The 21,005-nt window shown below is 41.2% G+C and overlaps 1 protein-coding gene across 1 annotated transcript in view; it reads left to right on the plus strand.

The window, feature by feature from the left end:
- Positions 1 to 839: 839 nt before the first annotated feature.
- The window catches only part of MCCC2 (methylcrotonyl-CoA carboxylase subunit 2), a 112,866-nt gene continuing 92,700 nt past the window's right edge, over positions 840 to 21,005 (plus strand). Inside the window, 2 exon segments of the mRNA XM_079145040.1 lie at positions 840 to 1,116; positions 18,957 to 19,023. Coding sequence (XP_079001166.1) covers positions 988 to 1,116; positions 18,957 to 19,023 — 196 coding nt within the window. The 5' untranslated portion in view covers positions 840 to 987.

Genomic DNA, 21,005 nt, shown 5'->3' on the forward strand with positions numbered 1-21,005 from the left:
TATTAATTGTGGTGGTACTACAGTTTTATTATTATTTGATTTATATTTGTGTCTGAGTGGAAGATCAAGTTCTGAGAGTGATGTACTCTATCCCACCTGAAGTTCTCTATTTTTAAAATTATTTTTAAAATTTATTTTCCACATTTTTTAATTGGTGCATTATAGTTGTACATAATAATGGGATTTGTTGTTTCACATTTGTACACGCACACAATATAATTTGGCCAATACCATTCCCCAGCAGTTCCCCACTCCCTCCCAGCTTTTCGTATTAATTTTTTTCCAAACACCTTTAAGTCTGGAACCAGGTTTATTTCCAGGCGGGTAGCATACCCTATATCTATCCAGTTCTTCCTACGTTCCTCACATTTTACCTTTACTCAGACCCCTAAGGAACGAATCGAGTAATAGGCAGTACGTGTTCAATACATATGTGAATAAAAAAATTTCAAGGCATTTTGTAGTGTTTTTAATTTTTATGGGTATGTGTAGGGTCCTTTATCTAAGATCACAACACTGAGGTCCATAATCTATTACGTAGTAAAAATAATCAGAAGCGTGTTTAAGATCTCCAGCGAAAGGACTAGATTGGACGAGATTCAGCAGTGTTGTCCCTTCAAAACATCTCACGTTGTATTGGTTGTTGTGTGAACAACCCGATACAAACAACCGCGGATCTTGGAGCTCATCGCGGCTGGGTCCGCCTTGCCCCGGCACCAGCATTCCTGGGCTCGCGATGGGACAGATCCTCGCGGGGCTGCGCTCTTGTTCCTTATTGGCTGGATTGGGAGGCGTGGTGCGCTGCACCGGCCAATGGGGGTTGGCATGCGCAGCCACGTGCGGGGGCTTGCCTGAAAACCTGAGGGTCTGCAGCTGGCGCCGAAAGGACGGGAGCCGAACCTTAGCCCCAGACCCGGGGTAGGAATCTGCTCTCGCGGTCGCGGGCCGCCCTCGCTCCCCACCCTCGCTACTACGTACACCGCAGCTATGTGGGCCGCCTTGCGATTAGCTCTGCGGCCCTGCTTCCGCACCGCTGCCCCGGGGCAGCGCGCCTATCACGGGGACTCGGTGGCGGCGTTGGGCACCCAGCTGGACTCGGGCTCTGCCATCTACCAGGTAGGCTGTGTGAGCGCCCTAGTGGCCTGTCTGCAAGTGCCGGACCGACGGGACTAGGCAGCGAGTGGAGGGCTGGGCACACTTTACCAGCTGCTCTTCTTTTCCCTAGAGCCCTAGTCAGGATGATGGAGCGCTCAAGGGTGCTGTGAAGTTTTGAAGAAGGAAATCTCTGGTAGCATTGTCCCTTGGGGAGCTTGTTGAAAATTCAGCTGCCTAATCCCCACTCTGTATCTTTTGAGTTTTCTAGGGTGAGGTCCTAGAGTTTGCTTTGTTGTGAAATCTTTAGGAGAATAGTGGCAGCTAGGTTGGGAGCCACCGGCCTAGCACAGCTAGCCCTCAACTGTGCCTACCCCAGATTTCAGTAATTATATTAATAGAAAATACATATCCCACAGTATTTTCGAATGACTTTTCTTGGAATTGGGAGGTTTCAGAAGGTCGAAGAAACAACTCACAGCCTGTGAAATACTGGGGCTGGAAAATTTCCTTCTGTTCACGATTTCTAAGCCTAAACAAATAACAAGTAAATTGTGCAAATAACAAAATTATTTGTCTGGGGAGAATGTTTAATTCAGAAACATTAAGTGATTTCTGTGAGTTAGGCACTGTTTTCCGTATTAGGTCTAAATATGTAGAAATGGAACTTAATTCTGTGGGGAGGGTGGACAGGAAAGCTTGTCCGTGTGATAAGTGGTCTCTAAAGCTTAAAAAAGTGGTCACAGAAAGCTAGGTATAGATGGGAAGTAATGGGTGAGATGGATCTTGGTTGGAAAAGAGCTGGTCAAATTTAGATTGGAGAATGGAGTTCAGACTATACGAAGAGACTTATAAGAACATAGGTACTTAAAAGGTTATTAAAGTGTGTAAACTGGGTGCAGTGGCATGTGCCTACATTCTGAAGGTTGAAGGTGGGAGGATCATTTAGGACCAGCTTAGTAAGATCTCCATCTAAAAAAAAAAAAAAAAAAAAAAAAAAAAAATATATATATATATATATAATGGTTGTGAGGACTTGGAAGACAGAGGAGGTCCCTGCCTCATTCAGATTTAAAAAGCCACATTTAGATTTCATTTTGCAGGCTGTCCACTAGAATGTTTAAGTAGAGAAGTGACATGATCCTGTGGATTCAGTGGAATCATTAGTGTGGTGGCAATGTGGAGGATGGATTGGTACCCAAAGTTAGGGGGTGATTAAAAGAGTTGAGTCTTGAGATGATGATGTGGGTCAAAGCTAAGTAGGAGGAAGGGATGTATTCCTGAGGAGCAGATTTTAGAATTAATGATGGAGTGGAACAGGAAGAAGTGAGTGAGGAGTCATGGATGACAGTGGAGTATCTAACAGGCATGGTATATAGGTAGAAGATGGTGCCATTAATACAAAGAAGGCTTACAGGAATGAGTTTGATGATAAGAGATAAGATATTTGGTGATAAGTTTTGTTTTCTCAGTTGTGCTTTATAACAATCTAAAAATCCCAGTAGCTCACAACAGCAAATCTCAATTTCTTGTTCACATTATGGGTTGGTGTCTTGGGTCAGCTGCTGTGACTTGTCAAAGGACAAAATGACAGCAGTTTAGTTTAAGTATCTTATCATGTTCACTGAAGCTGGTCTGTTTGGGAAATAATACTTTCTCCTGAAGGTCAGATAACAACAACTCAGTTTGGGTTTGGTGACTGGAGCTTTATTATAAGTGACTCCATTTTGATTTTTAGTCTGGTGCAGGAGCTTAGTCCAAAGGAGTGACCTTGTGCATGCAATTTCTTTTTTAATAAACTGTTCCACTGCAGGTTGGGTTCAGGTCTATTCACCAGTCTTCCCATTCCTGTACTGAGACTGCTGTGATTTAGACATGTCTTTCTTGTGGCAGAAGGCACAGAAACAAGAGGCTGAACACAAATTGGATTTAATAGTTTCTACTGGGATATGATGAACTTCACATTCCATTAGTTAAAACAAGTAATGTGTCCAAAGCCCAACATTCATGGGGGAGGGACGCATAGTATAAATGGCCCAGTTTGGTCGTGTTTTCTGATTACAAATAACAATGAAAATAAATAGTAATAATAGAAATTATATATGTGCCAACTATTTTTCTGAAAACCCTACATGGATTCACTTATGTAATTTATCACAGCAATCCTATGTAGTACGTACTATTGTTATTTCTGTTTTATAAATGGGGATACTGAGGTACATAGAAGTCAAGTAACGTGTCAGTGGCTCAACTCAAATTCATTATGACCATCAGCTCTGTGGTTGCTTAGTCTCACAAGAATCTTACCAGGTAGGTACGATTGTTATTTTGCAGGTAATACAATTGAGACCCTTAGAGATTAGGTTTTGCCAGATACTAGAGTATAAGTTAAGTGGAGAAACTAGTTGAACTCAGGTCTTCTGACTTCCAAATCTGTCCTTTTGCTACTGTATTACTTTTGCCTCTTTGTTAGTGAGGCTCATCCTAAAGAGATTAGGTTGTTTAACAAAGGATTGCCATGGAGTTGAATTATTGCCAGTGCTGGCTCCTTTGTGGTGAATTAGCTAGTGAACTGAGCCTTACACAGATATTTCTCCACCTGGAGGCAGAGGTTGGTCCCAGTGGGTTAATGTTTATCTTTGTTTTTTTAAGAACATGTTTAATTTCCATACATTTGTGAGATTTTCATTTTTCCTTCTATTGATTTCTAGAACCATATCATGTGACTGAAAAAGATACCTTGTATGATTTCAATCTTTTAAAATGTATTAAGATTTGTTTTACTGTGCAAGTGGTTTATTCTGGAGAATGTTCAAGTGCACTTGAGAAAGGTGTGTATTCTGTTGTTGGATGATATTCTCTCTGTATATCTGTTAGGTCCAGTTGGTTTGCCATGTTGTTCAAGTCCTCTCTTTCCTTGCTGATCTTCTATCTGGTTGTCCTATCCATTATTGAAAGTAGGGCACTGAAGTCTCATTATTGCACGTCTATTTTTCTGTTAGTTCTGTCAGTGTTTGCTTCATATATTTTAGAGTGCTACTGTTTGATGCATATAAAGTTACAGTTTTATATTCATGGTGAATTGACTCTTACCAATATATAATGTCCTCCTTTGTTTTTTATGATTAAATGTCTATTTTGTCTGATCCTAGTGTAAGCATCCCTGCCTGCTCTCTCTTGGTTATTATTTGTATGGAGTATCTTTTCTCATCCTTTCACTTTCAATCTCACTCTAAATTCAGAGTGAGTCATATCGATAGCATAGTGTTGGCTCATGATTTTAAAAATCCATTCTTCCAATTTATACCTTTTTTAAACTTGTGCACTTTAATTCATTTATGTTTCAACTAATTACTGATATGGAAGCACTTATATTTACCATTTTTTATTGGTGCATTATAATTCTACATAATGATGGGATTTGTTTTTACGCCATTTTGTTCTTTTTATATCTTATAGTTCCTTCTTTTCCTCTGTCTCTTCCTTCAACCCGGGACCCTGCACATGTACTACCACTGAGCTACACCCAGCTCATATCATATAGTTTGTTTTTTTATCTCTCATTATCTCCTTTACTTCCAGCTTCCTTTATGTTTACTTGATTTTCTGTAGTAACCTGTTTTGATTCCCTTCTCATTTCCTTTTGGTTTATTCTAAAGAAATTTCCTTTGTGGTTACTGTGGGGCACTTTATCACTGAACTACATTCCCAGCCCTTTTCTATTCTTTGAGACCGAGTCTCACTAAGTTACTTAGGACTTCACTAAGTTGTTGAGGCTGGTCTTGAACTTGTGATACTCTTGCCTCCCAAGTTGCTGGGATTACAGGCATGGGTCATCAAACTAGTCAGTCCATTTTAATTGACACCAACTGACTTTTCTGCATACAAAAGCAAATCCTTTACAACTCCACAACCATCACCTTATGTTATCAGTGTCACAGATATCATCTTCATATACTGTGTTATGTACTTATTAACACAGATTTATAATTTCCTTTTATGAATTTGCCTTTGAAATCCTGTAGAAAATATAAAGTGGAACTACAAACCAAAATTACAATATTACTGTTTTCTTTTTAAATTAGTTCAGGTATTAACCTTTACTGAAAATTTTTTAAAGATTTTTTTTATTAAAAATCTTTATTTTAATTTTTTTTAGTTGTAGATGGACACAGTGCCTTTATCTTATTTACTTATTTTTATGTGGTGCTGAGGATTGAACCCAGTACCTCACATGTGGTAGGCAAGCACTCTACTACTAAGCCACAATCCCAGCTCTCCTGGAAATCTATATGGCTTTGAGTTACTTTCTAGCATTCTTTCATTTCAACCTGAAGTCCTCTCGTTAGCATTTCTTATAAAGCTAGTGTAGTGATAGTTTTGATTTCTTCAGCTTTTGTTTATCCAGGGATCTCTCTTTTTCTTTCTGCTTTGCAGTACTGGGAATTAAACCCAGTGGTGAATTAAACTTCACCACTGAGCTATATATCTCCAACCCTTTCATCTTTCAATTTGAAACAGGATCGCTAAGTTGCTAAGGCTGGAACTACAGGGAATTAGGAATATGATATATGAACAAAATGAGTATATCAACAGAGGATAGTTTTGATCCTCCTGTCTCATCCTTCTGTGTATCTGGGTTTTTAGGAGTGTGCCACTGTGCCAGCCCTCTCTCATTTTCTAAGGACAGTTTTGCTGGATATAGAGTTTTCTATTTATAATGGAGGTCCCCCCATACTTTCAACACTTTAAATATATATCGTCCTATTGCCTTCTCTCTTCTGGGATTTCTGCTGAGAGATCAATTGATAATAATTTTATTGCAGCTTCCTTGCATGTGATGAGTTTTTGAATACCTTGCTGCTTCCAAGATTCCCACCTTACCTTTGTTTTTGATAGTTTGATTATATTATGTCTTGGCGTGAGTCTCTTTGTGATTATCCTTCTTGAAGTTTGTTGAGATTCTTGGATTTGTAGATTTATGTCTTTGGTCAAATTTGGAAAGTTTTTAGCCACTATCTCTTCAAAGAGTCTTTCTCTGCTCCTTCCTTTCTTCTCATTCTGGAACTTCCATAATCCATATAGTGGTCCCATGTGGATGATAGCTGATAAGGTTCTAGGCTCTGTTTACTTGTCTTCTTTTTTCATTCTTCCGTTCCTCAAACTCAATAATTCCAAATGCCCTCTCCTGGAGTTTAATGTGTTGATTCTTCTGGCTGTTCACATCTACTGTTGAATCCCTGGAGTACATTCTTGTTGCTTCTTTCCGCCTGTGAAGATCTGCTCTGCTTCCTCTCGTTTGGGAAGGGAAACTGAGAACTAAGGTGCTAACTCCTCCAGACCAAGGCTGTGCTGCACTGGGTGGGGAAAGGTGGCAAAAGTGAGCAAAAGCTCCAGGAGGTTTCCTACTATTTTGTTTTGGTAGTACCTGGGATTGAACCCAGGTGTCTCTACCGGTGAGCTACACCCCAAGCCCAGTTTCCTACTATTTTCAATGTGGCCTCTTTTTGATTGAATGATCTCTATTGCTATAGGCCTTTGACTGTTACAGGGCTTTCTCGCTGCCCTCCCCCTCTCTTTCCCTTTTAATGTCTCCAGGGGGAAAGAGGACCTGGAGCTTCCTAGTCCACCATATTGCTGATGTCAGGTCTGAGCTGTTGTTTTTGATGGTGATTGTTTGCTAGGAGTTAGGGTGAGCCTGAGAATGTAACTTTTTTTCTCCATGTAAAATATGAAAGGCGCTGGCCTATCTGTGCACCAGTAATTAGAGCAGGGAAGTAACTGAGACTACTGAAAAAAGCACTGGCCTAGTACTTCATGTATGTTTAAAACATGTATGTTTCATGTATGTTTAAAACATACAAGTGAGGGAAAAATAACTGGAGGAAAATACACCAACATGTTAGTAGTAGCCCTAATAGTGGAGGGAAGAGGTGGTGTAGCTTGTAGGTTTAAGAACAGTTAATGGCTTCTTAGAACAATGGCTAAAATATAATATGCCCTCAGGAAACATTAGCTTATCCTCCACAGTGGGTGTGCACAGTGCTGCTGCTGTCCCTTCCTTGTTCCTAGTGATTTCTGTGAGGACCCAGCACATTTGTGAGTACTCAGTACCAGCATCAGTGGATGGTGGATGATAGCCTTTGCTGTCTTTGCTGTTTAGGTCAGGTATTGAGCATATGTTCTGTGGTACTGAGGAAAGCAGACCTCACCAATGGAGCCAGAGATCTTACCATGAGTAAGATGGAATGTGTAATCACAGTTGTATAGAATCCAAACCAGTGAAGACCCCAGACGGGTTCTTGGTTAGATAGAGGATGTAAAGGGTGTAAAATATAGCCAGGTCAGAGGTCTGAACAACAAGCTCTGTGAAGACCCGGATCAACTGAAGAATATTCTGGCCCAGAGAGGGCTGTACCACTTCTGGCGTCTTCATATTCAAGGTTAGCACACAAAGATCCCTGGCTTCTAGGGCCCAACTGTGGATTTTTCCAAGGAGAAATAAATTTGTAGCCTCATCTATTAGTAAGTGGTTTATATGCCTTAAAAAAATTTAGCCAGGTGTGGTGGTACATGCCTGTAATCCCAAGTATTTGAGAGGTTGAGGCAGGAGGATTGCAAATTCAAGGGCAGCCTCAGCAACTTATCTAGACCCCATCTCAAAATAAAAATAAAAAAAAAAGTTCAGGGATGTAGCTCAATGGTAGAACTTCCTAGAATTCAATCTCTAGTCCTGGAGGAAAAAATTAACTGTTGCTGCTCCTCTTTCTTACTCAAGGTTGTCTCATGATCTGTTTTAGCCAACTTTTAGGATCTTGAGGTTTAAAAGAAGAAATACTTATCTTTTGCTCCCATATCTTTGAGTTGGTTGTGGCAGTTCTGCTTGAGATCATGACAGGTCTGCTTTATTTGCCTCTTATTCTAGGAGCCAGCTCAAAGGGGCTGTGGGGGATGCTCCTCTCTTTGTGGGGGACAAAGCTACATGAGCAGAGTCTAGAAATACGTGGTCCCTCAGAGAGTCTGTTTGGAATTGGCACAGTGACTTTGTCCACATTTCACTGGCACATTCAAAGACTGTGGGGTAGGGAGGCGTAGTCTTCTTATGATGTACTATGGAAAAGATGGAAGGAAGGAAGAATTGTAAAAATATATTTTTTTAGTTGTAGGTGGACATAATACCTTTATTTAATTTATTTTTATTTTTTATATGGTGCTGGGGAATGCACGCACCCAGTGCCTCACTTGCTGGGCAAGTGCTCTACCACTGAGCTACAACCCTAGCCCCGGAAGGAAGAATTTTAAACAAGTACTGTAGTCTATCTTATCACCCATCATGTCTGCTCAAACTGTTATGTCTGAGTTCCAAGTAGGGGAAAGAATGAGTACGCAAGGGAGCAATCTCACCAGCTTGTTTTCTTCCCTGCCCCTTTCCCCCGTGTCATTTCCTCCTCCTACGGTTCTGGGGATAGAAGCCAGGGCCTTGCACAAGGTAGACAAAGCGCTCTACCACTGAACTGCATTATCAGCCCCTACTTTTCCTTTCTTAAGGACCCTACTAAACGTCTCACCTAACAATTTCTGCCTGTATTTCATTGGTTAGAATGAATGGCCATACCTATCTACAAAAGAAGTCTGGAATGTGCTACTTTTAACAGTTGGACATATTGCCACCTTGAATAAAATTGGGATTTAAACTGGGCCGCAGTATGGTGTTTGCCTGTAATTCTAGCGACTTGGGAGGCTGAGACAGGAGGATTGCAAGTTAAAAGACAGCCTCAGCAATTTAGCAAGGCCCTATGAAACTTAGTGAGACCCTGTTTCAAAATAAAAATTAAAAAGGACTGGGGGATGTGGCTCAGTGGTTAAGCGCCCCTGGGTTCAATCCCCAGTATCCATCTGCCAAAAAAAATGGGGATTTAATCATTGAAGATAATGGGAGGAATGGATGTGGATAAACAGCTCGTCTCACACAATAAAGTGGATGTGTATCCTTTAGATGTATTGAATATTGAAAGATCTCTTAGGTATACCCTTATCTCTTGGGACCTCTAGCAATGAGCAATAAACTCTGAAGCAAACACATCTATAGAAGGGGAAACAAAAGCCAGGTGTGGTGACACATGCCTATAATCCCAGTGATTGAGGAGACTGAGGCAGGAGGATTGCAAGTTCAAAGCCAGCTTCAGCAATTTAGTGAGGCCCTAAGTAGCTTAGTGAGACCCTGTATCTAAATAAAATATTTTATAAAGGTCTGGGGCTGTGTTCCAGTGGGTAAGCACTCCTGGGTTCAAACTCTGGTACCAAAAAAGAAAAAAAAGGATTGAGGGAGAAAGATACAGTCATACCAAGGGTAAGAGATGGCACACAGAGGTTCTGTTTCCTCCTAACCTGGCCACAGTCCCAGTTGTCTCTGCTCTACTTTCCTTACATTAGAGCAGTAGTGTGTTCTGCCCACTCTCACTTCCACCACTGTGCACTTCAGCAAACCTTAGCAGTGAGTGACGGACTTCCTTCTTTCTTAACTGTGAGGCTGACTTAGCTAGGTAAAGATCTTGTGTATCGCTAAGTTTCATAGGGCCTTGCTAAATTGCTGAGGCTGTCTTTTAACTTGCAGTCCTCCTGCCTCAGCCTCCTGAGTCGCTAGGATTATGAATGCCTGTAATCCCAGCAGTTTGGGAGGCCGAGGCAGGAGGATCACAAGTTCAAAGCCAGCCTCAGCAATTTAGTGAGGTCCTAAGCAACTTAGTGAGACCCTGTACCTAAATAAAATATTTTAAAAAGGACTGGGGATGTGGCTCAGTGGTTAAGTGCCCCTGGGTTCAATCCCTGGTCTTAAAAAAAAAAAAAAAATCCCTTCTATAACTAGCTATAGTTTTTGCAGTGCTGGGGATTTGAACCCAGGGCCTTGTGCTTGTGAGGCAAGCACTCTACCATCTGAGCTATATCCCCAGCCCAGGATGCTATTTTTAATGGGTATTGTTCTTGACTGCAGTGATCGGATCTTGGACCTTGGGAGGGTCCCTTGGTTTCTCTGTATGTATGTGAACTGTTTTTTTTTTTTTTTTTTTTAATCAGCTCTGAACTTTGATGCTTTTGGTGTTCAAAGATGGCAGGAGACCAGGAGTTTGAATGCAGGCAGAGGAAGGTCAGCTCTATCTTGATAGGATGGGGTAAAAATGAAAAACAGAAAATATTCCAGAATCTCATCAGCTTCAAGGTCTATAAAGGAAGAACTTGTTAAAGGACACTCTGGGATGTGTTTAGAACTGTGTGAAACACCTATAGGGCAAACAGCATTTTAGGAAAAAGGATACACCTCTATCCACACTTTAAGTTAGGATCCTTAAGATTTAAGGTTTTAGACACTTTTTTTCTTTTCAGTGCTGGGGAAAACCCTGATGCATTATAGCAAGCACTCTACCACTGAGCTGCACTCCCAGCCCCAAACATTTAGACACTTAGTTAATTGGGTTTTTAACACTGGAGTAAGTGTAGCAATGACAAGAATAGAATCTTAATCACAAAACAAACCCAAAGAATATCTGTCTCCAGATGCAGTAATAAAAAAAAAAAAATTCCTTTCTACATAGCAACATTATATCAATCAGAATAGGCCAGAGCCATGCAAGGTGGCTGTAGCCCAGGGTTAGGGTGAGAGCCCCAAAGAGACGATGAGATGCCACTTGGAGAAAGGTGTGGAGGTAGCTGCTGACTGTTTGACAGAGCCCTTTTCTGCCACTTTGGTTGATGAAAAGCAGCTCCAGGTTTTTTCATGCAAATCAACTGACAGTCATGCTGCTATAATGCCACCTTTTGGCGACTCACTGAACAGACATGTTCTGGCGCCTTTGTTTCAGAGGCAGTTCATAAATTGAGTTTCTTTGTTTGCTATATGTGAAAAGTGATCTCATCTCCTGGGTTTAATAATAATAGAGATTCCTCTAAAGATGAGCTATCTGCACTATGCGATAATATTTATGATGATCGTTATTTTTATATCACTTAATGTTTAATTATATCACTTAATGTTAATCACTTAATGTTTGCTTAATTTTAAGCAAAATTTAAAAAAAATAGAAAATTTTGGCTTCCCCTGCCTTTTGTTAGTATCAACAAATACCGTGATAATCTGTAAAAGTTCCTACAGAAATGTAACTGAAAGCTCGGTCCTTGTCCCCGTGCCAATTCAATAACAAGGACACAGATTTGAGAAAAAGAAAGTTTTACTGCTTGGCTAGCAAAGGAGAAACACAGGGGACTCCTGTCCCAGAGGCTGTGAGTCTTCTCATTGGGGAGGATCAGAGGGATTTTAAAAGAGCTCTTCAGAGGCTACATTCCAGGTGTGCCCTGACAGAGGGTCCCAGGGGGCCCTGATGGTGTGTTAACATTCACTTGTTAATTTGGGAGATATTCACTTCCTAGATCTGCTGGCAGATATCTCCTTCCTGTGGAGCACTGATAGCTCAGGGTAGTCTTTTCCCTGCCCCCAGGTTAGGAAGAGGGAGAGGGAGAAGAGGGAAAGGAAAACTAGTCCTCTTTAAGGATAAGCCTCAAAGCTATATTCAAAAGATGAAGTGGACCACTGTTACAGAAAGAAGGCATGTTTATCTCTTACCCACCTCCTCGTCTTTGGTACGTTCTGTTTGCCCTGAGTGGGACCTCAGAAGTGGAGCTTTTAGGGCCTGTTTCTCTGTGTCTTAGGTTGGAATCACCTGAGGAACTTTTAAAGTTCCTAATGCCTAGGCTATACCTGTAGCCAGGGACATCAGACTGGAGGTAGGACCAGGAATCACTTTCTTTTTTGTTTGAGTTTTGGAAGTTCCCCAGTGAGTTCATGGTAGAGGCAAGGTAGGGGAACACTGTTCTAGGCAGCTCTTTGAGCTGAATTCCACAGCAGGCTCTTTTCCCTAGGATGTGAGGCTGGTGGTATTAGATGGGAATTAGTACACTTGGCTGACAGGTGGCTCAGGTCTGGGACCTCCCTACTCTAGGGCACAGGGTCTTTCCCTAACTCCATGCTGCTTTACTCTTTCTGTTTTCTGGATTTTGCAAAATAAGAGATTGTAGAAGAAACTATGACCTCAGGAGCTCTTAGAGCCCTAGAAAATAGGAAATAAACTGGAACCTGTGACCCATGCCTGTGATCCTAGCTGTAAGAACCCAGAAACCACTCCAGACACAGGAATTCACATACGGGAGTTTATTAAGCACACAGACAGTGTCTCCCTGCAGGGTAAGAGAGAAAGTGAGAGGAAAAGAGAAAGAGTGCGTGCGCAGGAGAGTGAAATGGAGGAGACAGCATGAAAGTGAGGAGAGGAGAAGAGAGAGCATGAATGTGAGGAGAAGAAGAGAGAGAAAATGGAGGGGAGCTATCCTTAAGCAGTCACATTCCACGGGTTAACGGGACCAATAACGGAGGATACTTGCAAGCTGACTGATGAACCAATAGCTAGCTAGGATGTCCACAGACTGACAAGAAGTTGGGAGGCGGGGAAAGCAGCATTATATTACACGAGCAACTTGGGAGACTGGGATCACAAGTTCAAAGCCGACCTGGGCAACTTAGTGAAACAGGGTCTCAAGACAAAAAAAAAAAAAAGGTGGAGACGTAGTTCAGTAGTAGAAAGCCCCTGGGTTCAGTACCCAGTTGGATGGGGCAGGGGAGGAAGCTTATATTCCTTTATATTTCTTAAACATAGGAAAACTGTAAGCTCATGGCCCACAAATGACAGAGGCAGGAGATGGGAAGCAAACCTCAGATGAGCAAGCTTTCCTTTATTCTGCAGTGAAGTCCATCGATCCGGCACCAGAGGACCCATTTTCTGGGTATGGAGCTGGCCCCCAGGTTACAGAAGGAGTCTGAGTTTTTATAGTTTTCATTGGAGACTGCAGATGTGCAGTTTGGATAGTTAGGAGCTACTTGTACAGGTTAAAACTTTAACTTAGGAGAGTAGTTGTAAAAAGGTTGAAACTCATTATTATCTGGGAAGATAGGAGTCCAGATGATACTGCGGTTTACTAGTGACGAGTCCTGCTTCCTCAGGTGAAGTATAATGCCAGAGAAGCACGCCGAGGCCAGCGTAGAGTAGAAAGTAAGAAGCTTTATTAAAGAAAAGTAAAAGCAGACTTCTCCCGGGTGGAAGAAGGGGACCCAAAGGTAGAATCCATACGATGAGCAAATCTTTGTCCTTTTTATAGGTTTTATTCTCCCATTCTTTCCCCCCTTATCTCTTTCCTTGCTGCCTACTTGACTAGGCCCGGTTTTGCAGGTGAGATGCATAAAGTGAGAAGAGATGGGCAGGGGAAGGGCCAAAGTAATTCAGGCAGGTAAGAGCCCAGGGGGCATTAATTAGCAGCTCCTTGTTTGCATTCCTTGATAAAGGCAGGTAAATTTGGTAATCAATGGGCTCCGGATATCCTTGACATTCCATTCTCCCAGGGCAGTCTCCAACTTCCAGGGGCAAATGGCTTTCATGGCCTCCATTTCCTGGATCTGACCCGATCCCCTATTTCTACACCAACTGCCTGTCCCCAATTCTGGCTTCACTGATCCCGAGGGATGAGTACTTAAATTTTGCCCATTGTTTTACTTTCTCTGGGATTCATTGTTTCCCAGAGTTTCAATATTTGCCATGGGGGAAGGTCAAATTCAGGGCCCTGCATTCAGTATTTGCCTCCTTCCTTAAAGATGCCTTGGGGTTGGGAAGGGGTGTTTGCTTTTGGTGGAGATGCTGGGATGAACCTGGGAAGGGATGAAAGTTTGCTTTATCTCCTCAGGGCCCATTGTTATTGGGAAAGGGTGCACTGGGAGAGGCTTAATGTTTGGCCAATTTCCCCTGCCTCCTCCTGAGCCACACTGTCCCTCCAATTTTCTTGGGGAGATGTCTTGTAAGAATATTATTTTCCATAATCCTTCAAAAACAAAAGTCAGTTTGTAAGGGAATTTCCACGAAACCACGCCGGACACGGGAAATCACATAAGGGAGTTTATTAAGCAAACAGAGTGTCTCCCTGCAAGGGCAAGAGAGAGGATGAGAGGAAAAGAGAAAGGGCGCGCGCTAGAGAGAGTGGAAAGCCAGGAGGATAGAGAAAAGTGAGGAGGACAGACAGAAGGATGGGAAAAGATGGCGGGGAAGCTATAGTAAACAGTTGAATTCTGCTGGGCTAACGGGACCAATATCGGAGAAGGATACTTGCAAGCTGACTGATGAACCAATAGCTAGTTAGGATGTTCACAGATTGACAAGTGGTTGGGAGGCGGGGACAATGACTGCACCTAATGGGCGGGGGAGCAGCTTTATACATTACATTCCCCCATTTCTGTTTTTATAAGAAAATCTTTTGCTCTCCAGTTCTTTCTGAAGCCTTCTCTCTCCTTGCCTAAGTGACTGGGGCTGGTTTTGCAGATGAGAGGTAAAAAGTCCATTCTCCTTCCAGACTTCCAAAGGCAGATGGTTTTCATGGACTTCATTTCCTCGATTTGACTGATCCCCTATTTCTACACTAACTGCCTGTCCCCAATTCTGACTTTATTTACCCTTCTAATTCTAGGAATTCCTTTGCTGTAGGGAAAGGGGGTTGATGACCGCTTTGGCTTCTTCGAGCTGAAAGGGGGCAGCATGGGGCAAGCAGTTTGGAGTTCCCTTTTTAGAAATCGGGTCAATTGAGGGGTCCAAGGTAGAAGTCTGGTTGGGAAGAGCAGGTTGTACAGGCATCTGGGGATGGGTGCTTCTATGAGAGAAAAACAAAAAGACATGAGTACTGAAATGAGATTGATACAACATAAATATTGCAGAATCTGGAACATGCCAATGCATATCATAAGGATGACAGAAGTCAATAATTCCTCACCAGGGGGCGGAAGAACTGAGAAGTTGTTCCCATAACAAGGCCTAGCAAGGGCTGGAGAGGACAGGCCTTTATTTGGGAACTTTAACATTGTCTAGGTTATCGAAATGTAAACACAACGTTTAGTAGAGATACTAGCAAACATAGATTAAGCCTACCTGTTTCTGTAGGTCTTAAACTGACTAAAAACTTCTGACTCTGGCAGTTTCTCTTGATAGTTATCAGGTACATTTGCCTAAGAATCTCTCTTTTGTAGCTTTTAGTCTTTATTCTAGTGGGCTAACACAAGTGTGCATCTTAAGTTACATTTAAGTATTATTTCTTCTAAATGCCCAAGAATGGCTGTATTTTGGTTTTAACTGTTTTGCTAGGTGTTTAAGATCAAGCTGGTCAAAGTGACCTGTTCCTGTCTGTGAAAGAGTCAGCTGAGTTCCCACAGGGGTCACTCATAGAGAACTTAAGAGCAGCTTCTTAGCTCCATTAGTGCCACTGGTTAGGCAGGGTCTTCTCGATGAGGTGGCTCCCTTTGGAAGCATTAGGAGTGTCTCCCTTTTTCTATAACCCTCCTCTGTAGCAGGTGCACTGAGTGGCTTTTCCTCTAGTGGCCTCATCACTCTCCTTGATCAGGAGGTTGTGTGACCCAGAGTTGCAAAGCTCCTTGGAGAAGTCCTCTCGTTCCCTGGGTTCAGGCTGACTTTGAGGGCAAGACCCAAATATGGACTTTTCTTGACCTCTGTATTTAATCTCAATCTCTAAGTTTGATCTTAACCATCAAGCAAGTCAGTCTCATCAGTCATAAAGTAAGAGTGCTGGGCTTTAGCTTCAATGTCTATGACTTTACAGTTATTTACCCCCTTTTATCTAATTGGGGTTTACATTATACGGTGTTTGCTCTTGAAGCAGTACTTCTGCAAAATATTGATCAGGCAACAATTAGAGTTTACAAGGAAAATACAAAATGGAATCACTAACAGTAAAACATTCAGTTTGTACAATAGCTATCTTGAATTTTGGCTGAGTTCCCATTTGAGATCACAGTGATCTTTACAATAAACATCAGACTTTTGAACACAACTTTAAATGAGTTAAAGTCTGGCTTACTTTGGAGCCATTCTGACGTGCAGCAGAGTTGTGAGGCAGAGCCTTATCTCAGGTAAGGCAGGGCTTTTCCTAAAGCTACTTTTTTCCTCTTTTGCCATGACCAGCACGACCAAATTCTCAAGTTCAGTGAGGGGCAAAGGAATATTAGAAAATAAAGGTTTATAAACACAAATTTTGAAGATTAAGCCGAGATCAGATGGAACTCTATTCTCTGATGGAAATGCAGATCTAAAGAGTTATGTCAGCAATGTTTATATATGTATGGAAACATTAAAGAAAAGCTGAGAGAGCTTTTAACTGTCCTCTTAATAACTTTTAGAAATACATTTGACAAATTTTATAATTACCCTATTGATGACAGGTCCTATAATAGAACATTAAGTGATAGGTTTACCATTACAGATAAGTTTAATTTGGAGAATAGCAGCTTGATAAATTTTCTGCTTTAAAGGCTCGTATACCTGGAAAATATGAACACATTTAATATACAAAGAATAATGTTTATAAGTATGTTACTCCATGGAATAACTTTGTAAGTTAATTAGATGTCTCTAACAAACACATTTGAGTAATCCCATATATGTCGACGACTTTAATTCACTCATCTTGTTGTAAAAAAAAACAAGATATCAGACAAGACAAGTGTAAAAAAAAACAAGATGTCAGACAAGTGTAAACACTATTTGCTGTCTCTTTCCTGTTGAAGAAAAGTCCTAGAAAAATTGATGTTAGACATTTTATAAACATTAATATTTTATTAGTGTGACCATCTAGAAACTTGTGAGTTAATTTTAAAGACATTTCACTTCTATTAGTTTACCCAATTTAAATTGAACCTCTTTAAATCACGTGAATTAAAAATATTTGGATCCATTTTTAAAATTTTAATTTTTATGCGCACTTATATTTAACACAAAAGTAAAGGCCTTGTAGTATTTATCTCCATTGCAATGTAACAGATGTTCAAAAATAACTGTAGAGTTGGATAAAAAAAAAACTGATCAAAAATCATTAACCTAGGGGCTGGGGAGATAGCTCAGTCAGTAGAGTACTTGCCTTGTAAGCACAAGGCCCTGGGTTCGATCCCCAGCACCCCTCCCCAAAAAAAAAAAAAATCATTAACCTAATATGTAGGATCAAAATTGTGAGCTCAAAAATATAGCATTTAAGAAAAGCAAAAGTCCTAGAAGAAAAATGATAATGGTCATTAATTATAGCATGAGAAAATGAGAAGGAGAGAAAAGGTGAAAGGGAGAAAAGTATTCTGAGGTGTAGCCCAGGAGAAATTTAAAATGGACACTTTTTTTTTCCTTGGATTTGAAACTGGTCTCCCACTACACCTTCCTCCATTTACATTTCAATGTAAGCCTTGACTGAGATCTGAATCCGAAAGGTGCTAAAATGTTCTAGCAGAAAATTGATGCTTAGGTCCTTTTAATTTTGGTTTGGACGCAGAAAATTGTCAAACAATTATCTCCCGCTACTTGTGGGGAATGGAGCTGCTTATATTATATGGGGAAGCAGGGGAAGACAGGGAAGCAGGGGAAGACGGAGAAGCAGGGTCTGGAGGTGCTTGAGCCTGCAGGAAGAGCCAAGAAGCAAGAAAGAAGAGACTTGAAGATAAGGAGTCCCTTTCATCTGCCCGCTCGCTCATGGAAGCTGTGTGCCATTACACAAATGGATTTTGATGACTTTAAGTACCGGGGGTCGGGGGTCGGGCGAAGTGTTCCCAGGGTGGAATCTGCCAGATTGGAGGACCCAGATTCCATGGTGGGGACTGATACAGCCGAGTCTGTGGCCAGGGTGTCCTGAGGCCAGAGAACTGGGCTGGAGATGAGGGGCAGCACATTGATTGTGTCGTCACACAAGTACCAATGTGGGGCCAGGCAAAAGCCGAGAAGAGTTGAGGACCTGATATCAGGGTTTTTCGAGTGCGAATGCGAGGGCGAGATGAGCCTCAACCCTGAGAGAATCTCCACCATAAAATCAGGAATCCACCGGGCAGATAAGACCGACTATAGGGGCCTGCCGTAACTATAAATCAGCCTAGGGGAACCGGCCCACTCACCAACCTGAAGTCTGGTGATAAATGCAGAGCAGAGCGTCCGGGCAGAATGGAAGGTGGAGCCGTGTCCGGGAGCACTGGGGCATCGGATGAGGTTCCACTCACTTAAGAGACAGTGGAAGATCCCATCCCAAGTCACAGCACCACTGTAAGGAATTTCCACGAAACCACGCTGGACACGAGAAATCACATAAGGGAGTTTATTAAGCAAACAGAGTGTCTCCCTGCAGGGTAAGAGAGAAAATGAGAGGAAAAGAGAAAGGAAAGAGAAAGGGCATATGCTAGAGAGAGTGGAAAGCCAGGAGGATAGAGAAAAGTGAGGAGGACAGACAGAAGGATGGGAAAAGATGGCGGGGAAGCTATAGTAAACAGTTGAATTCCACTGGGCTAACAGGGGACCAATATCGGAGAAGGATACTTGCAAGCTGACTGATGAACCAATAGCTAGCTAGGATGTTCACAGATTGACAAGTGGTTGGGAGGCGGGGACAATGACTGCACCTGATGGGCAGGGGAGCAACTTTATACATTACACAGTCAATTTCAATAGATGTTTAAGGAAGAAAGACGTTTAAGTGAGTAGGAGTAACCAGCAGTGGGGTTGAAAATGAGGCTTCAGGAGAGTGGTAAGGTTTAGAGAGATGGCCCTGCGGGTGGTGGTCATGAAGAAGATCTGAACAAAGGGGCAGCAATTAATTTTTTCCATGGGATGGAATGGAGACCACATGGGTGGGGTGGTGCCAAGTGGAGGCCACACAGAGGTGGGACAAGTTGGTGTGTTAAACCTTATTTTAGTAAATAGAGAATTGCTTTCTAACATTCCTGCCCTCTTCCTCTGTTTCTCTTTTAGGAGAACTACGAGCAAATGAAAGCACTAGTGAATCAACTCCATGAACGAGCACAGTATATAAGACTAGGTAAACAGCACTTGCTCTTCAGTTTATGCTTTAAATTAAGATGTCCCTTTACACTTGATTTTAGAAAGAACTAGTAGCATTAAACTTTTGATTCTTAAACTATGCATTTTTTGGGTATGCAGATGTTTTATTTTTTCCTATGAACAGTCCACCTTTGGTATCTGGGAATTTGGTTCCAGAACCCCAGAAGATACCAAAATCCGTGAATGCTTGAATTCCTTTTATAAAATGGTATAGTATTTGCGTCTAACCTAACACATCCTCCTACACTTTATTTATTTTGTTACGAGAGATTGAACCCAGGAGCACTGAGCCACACCCCAGTCCTTTTTAAATTTTTTACCTTTGAGACAGGATCTCTCTAAGTTGCTGGGATTACAGGTGTGCACGCACCACACCTGGTTCATACTCGTTTCTTAATTTTAAATTGTGGACATAAAAGGCATTCTTTTGGATAAAATTACAACATGGAGAGGAACATATGATGATTCTGTTGTGTTGTTATGGGTATATATGACATTTTAGTTTAGAAAGCCATGTAACTTAAAACTAAAGGTGATTTTCAAAATAAATTCTTTTTTTTTTTTTGTACTGGGGATTGGACGCATTGGGTTTAGCCACTGAGTCACATCCCCAGCCCTTTTTAATATTTTTATTTAGGGGCAGGGTCTCACTGAGTTGAACTCCCTTGAACCTCTTGTCTCAGTCTCCTGAGTCACTGGGATTACAGGCATGCACCAGTGTGCCTGGAAAAACAAATCTTTTTTTTTTTAAATGTTTTTAGTTGTAGATGAACACAATACCTTTTATTTATTTATCTACTTACTTATTTTATTTTATTTTTATGTGGTGCTGAGGATTGAACACAGTGCCTCATGCATGCCAGGCAAGTTCTCCACCGCTGAGCCAGAGCCCCAGCCCAAAATAAATTCTTAATTTATTACAGGTGCCTAATTTAGAAGGCACTATATGAATTTTATAGTCTTCATTAAAAAATTTCTTCCCAGTATCCCTATAGACTGAACCTGTTTACTTTTGGCTTATGAGTACTGTTGCATTCTTAGGTATGATCTTTTCAAATCTAGAGGACAGACTTCCCATGTAGAAGTAATTAGAGAAATAAAAATAATATTTATATTTTTTTCTCTGACTTTATGGATAAAGGTAATTGATTAATTGCAGGTGAATAGAAAGACCATGTAAAGTTGATTATTCATTTGTGTAGTATGTTATGGAAGAAATAAACTAATTTCGTTCCTTTGTAGAATCTTTTTTTTTTTTTTTGCGGTGCTGGGGATTGAACCCAGGGCCTTGTGCTTGCAAGGCAAGCACTCTACTGACTGAGCTATCTCTCCAGCCCCCTTTTTTTTTTTTTTTTTTTTAAACTGGAGATTTAACCTAGGTGCACTTAACCACTGAATCACATCTCTAGCCCTTTTTAAAAAATTTTCATTTTGAAACAGGTTCTCACTAAGTTGCTTAGGGCCTTGCTAAGTAGCTGAGGCTGGCTTTCAACTTGTAGTCCTCCTGCCTCAGCCTCCTGAGCCACTGGGATTACAGGTGTGCACCACTGCGCCCAGCTCCTTTATGGAATTTTGAGAGTAATAGACTGAACTGGTTTGTTATAACCAAGCAACTTTGGTCCCGCTAGTAAATTTTCTAGTAAAATTTTATTATCTCATTCTTGAATTTAGGTGTGAGTCTGTGAATTATAGGTATCATTCACTTTAAGCACTCATCTGCCTTTTTTTGACTTAAAGGACAAATCAGAATTAATAAAAAGAACAGAAAATAGACCTACTTAGAATATCTTTTTAATTATATTCACTCATTTAATAAACCTTTGTTGAGAGTCTATTATGACATAGACATCTATTCAATTAGCAATGATCATGCTTGAACAAAACAGACAAAGTCAGTGTTCTCACTGAGTTTACATTCTAGTTGGAGAAGATAGATAAGAAACAAGATAGCAAATGCAT

Source organism: Sciurus vulgaris (assembly GCF_902686455.1).
Source record: "Sciurus vulgaris genome assembly, chromosome: 6".
NCBI lineage: Eukaryota > Metazoa > Chordata > Mammalia > Rodentia > Sciuridae > Sciurus > Sciurus vulgaris.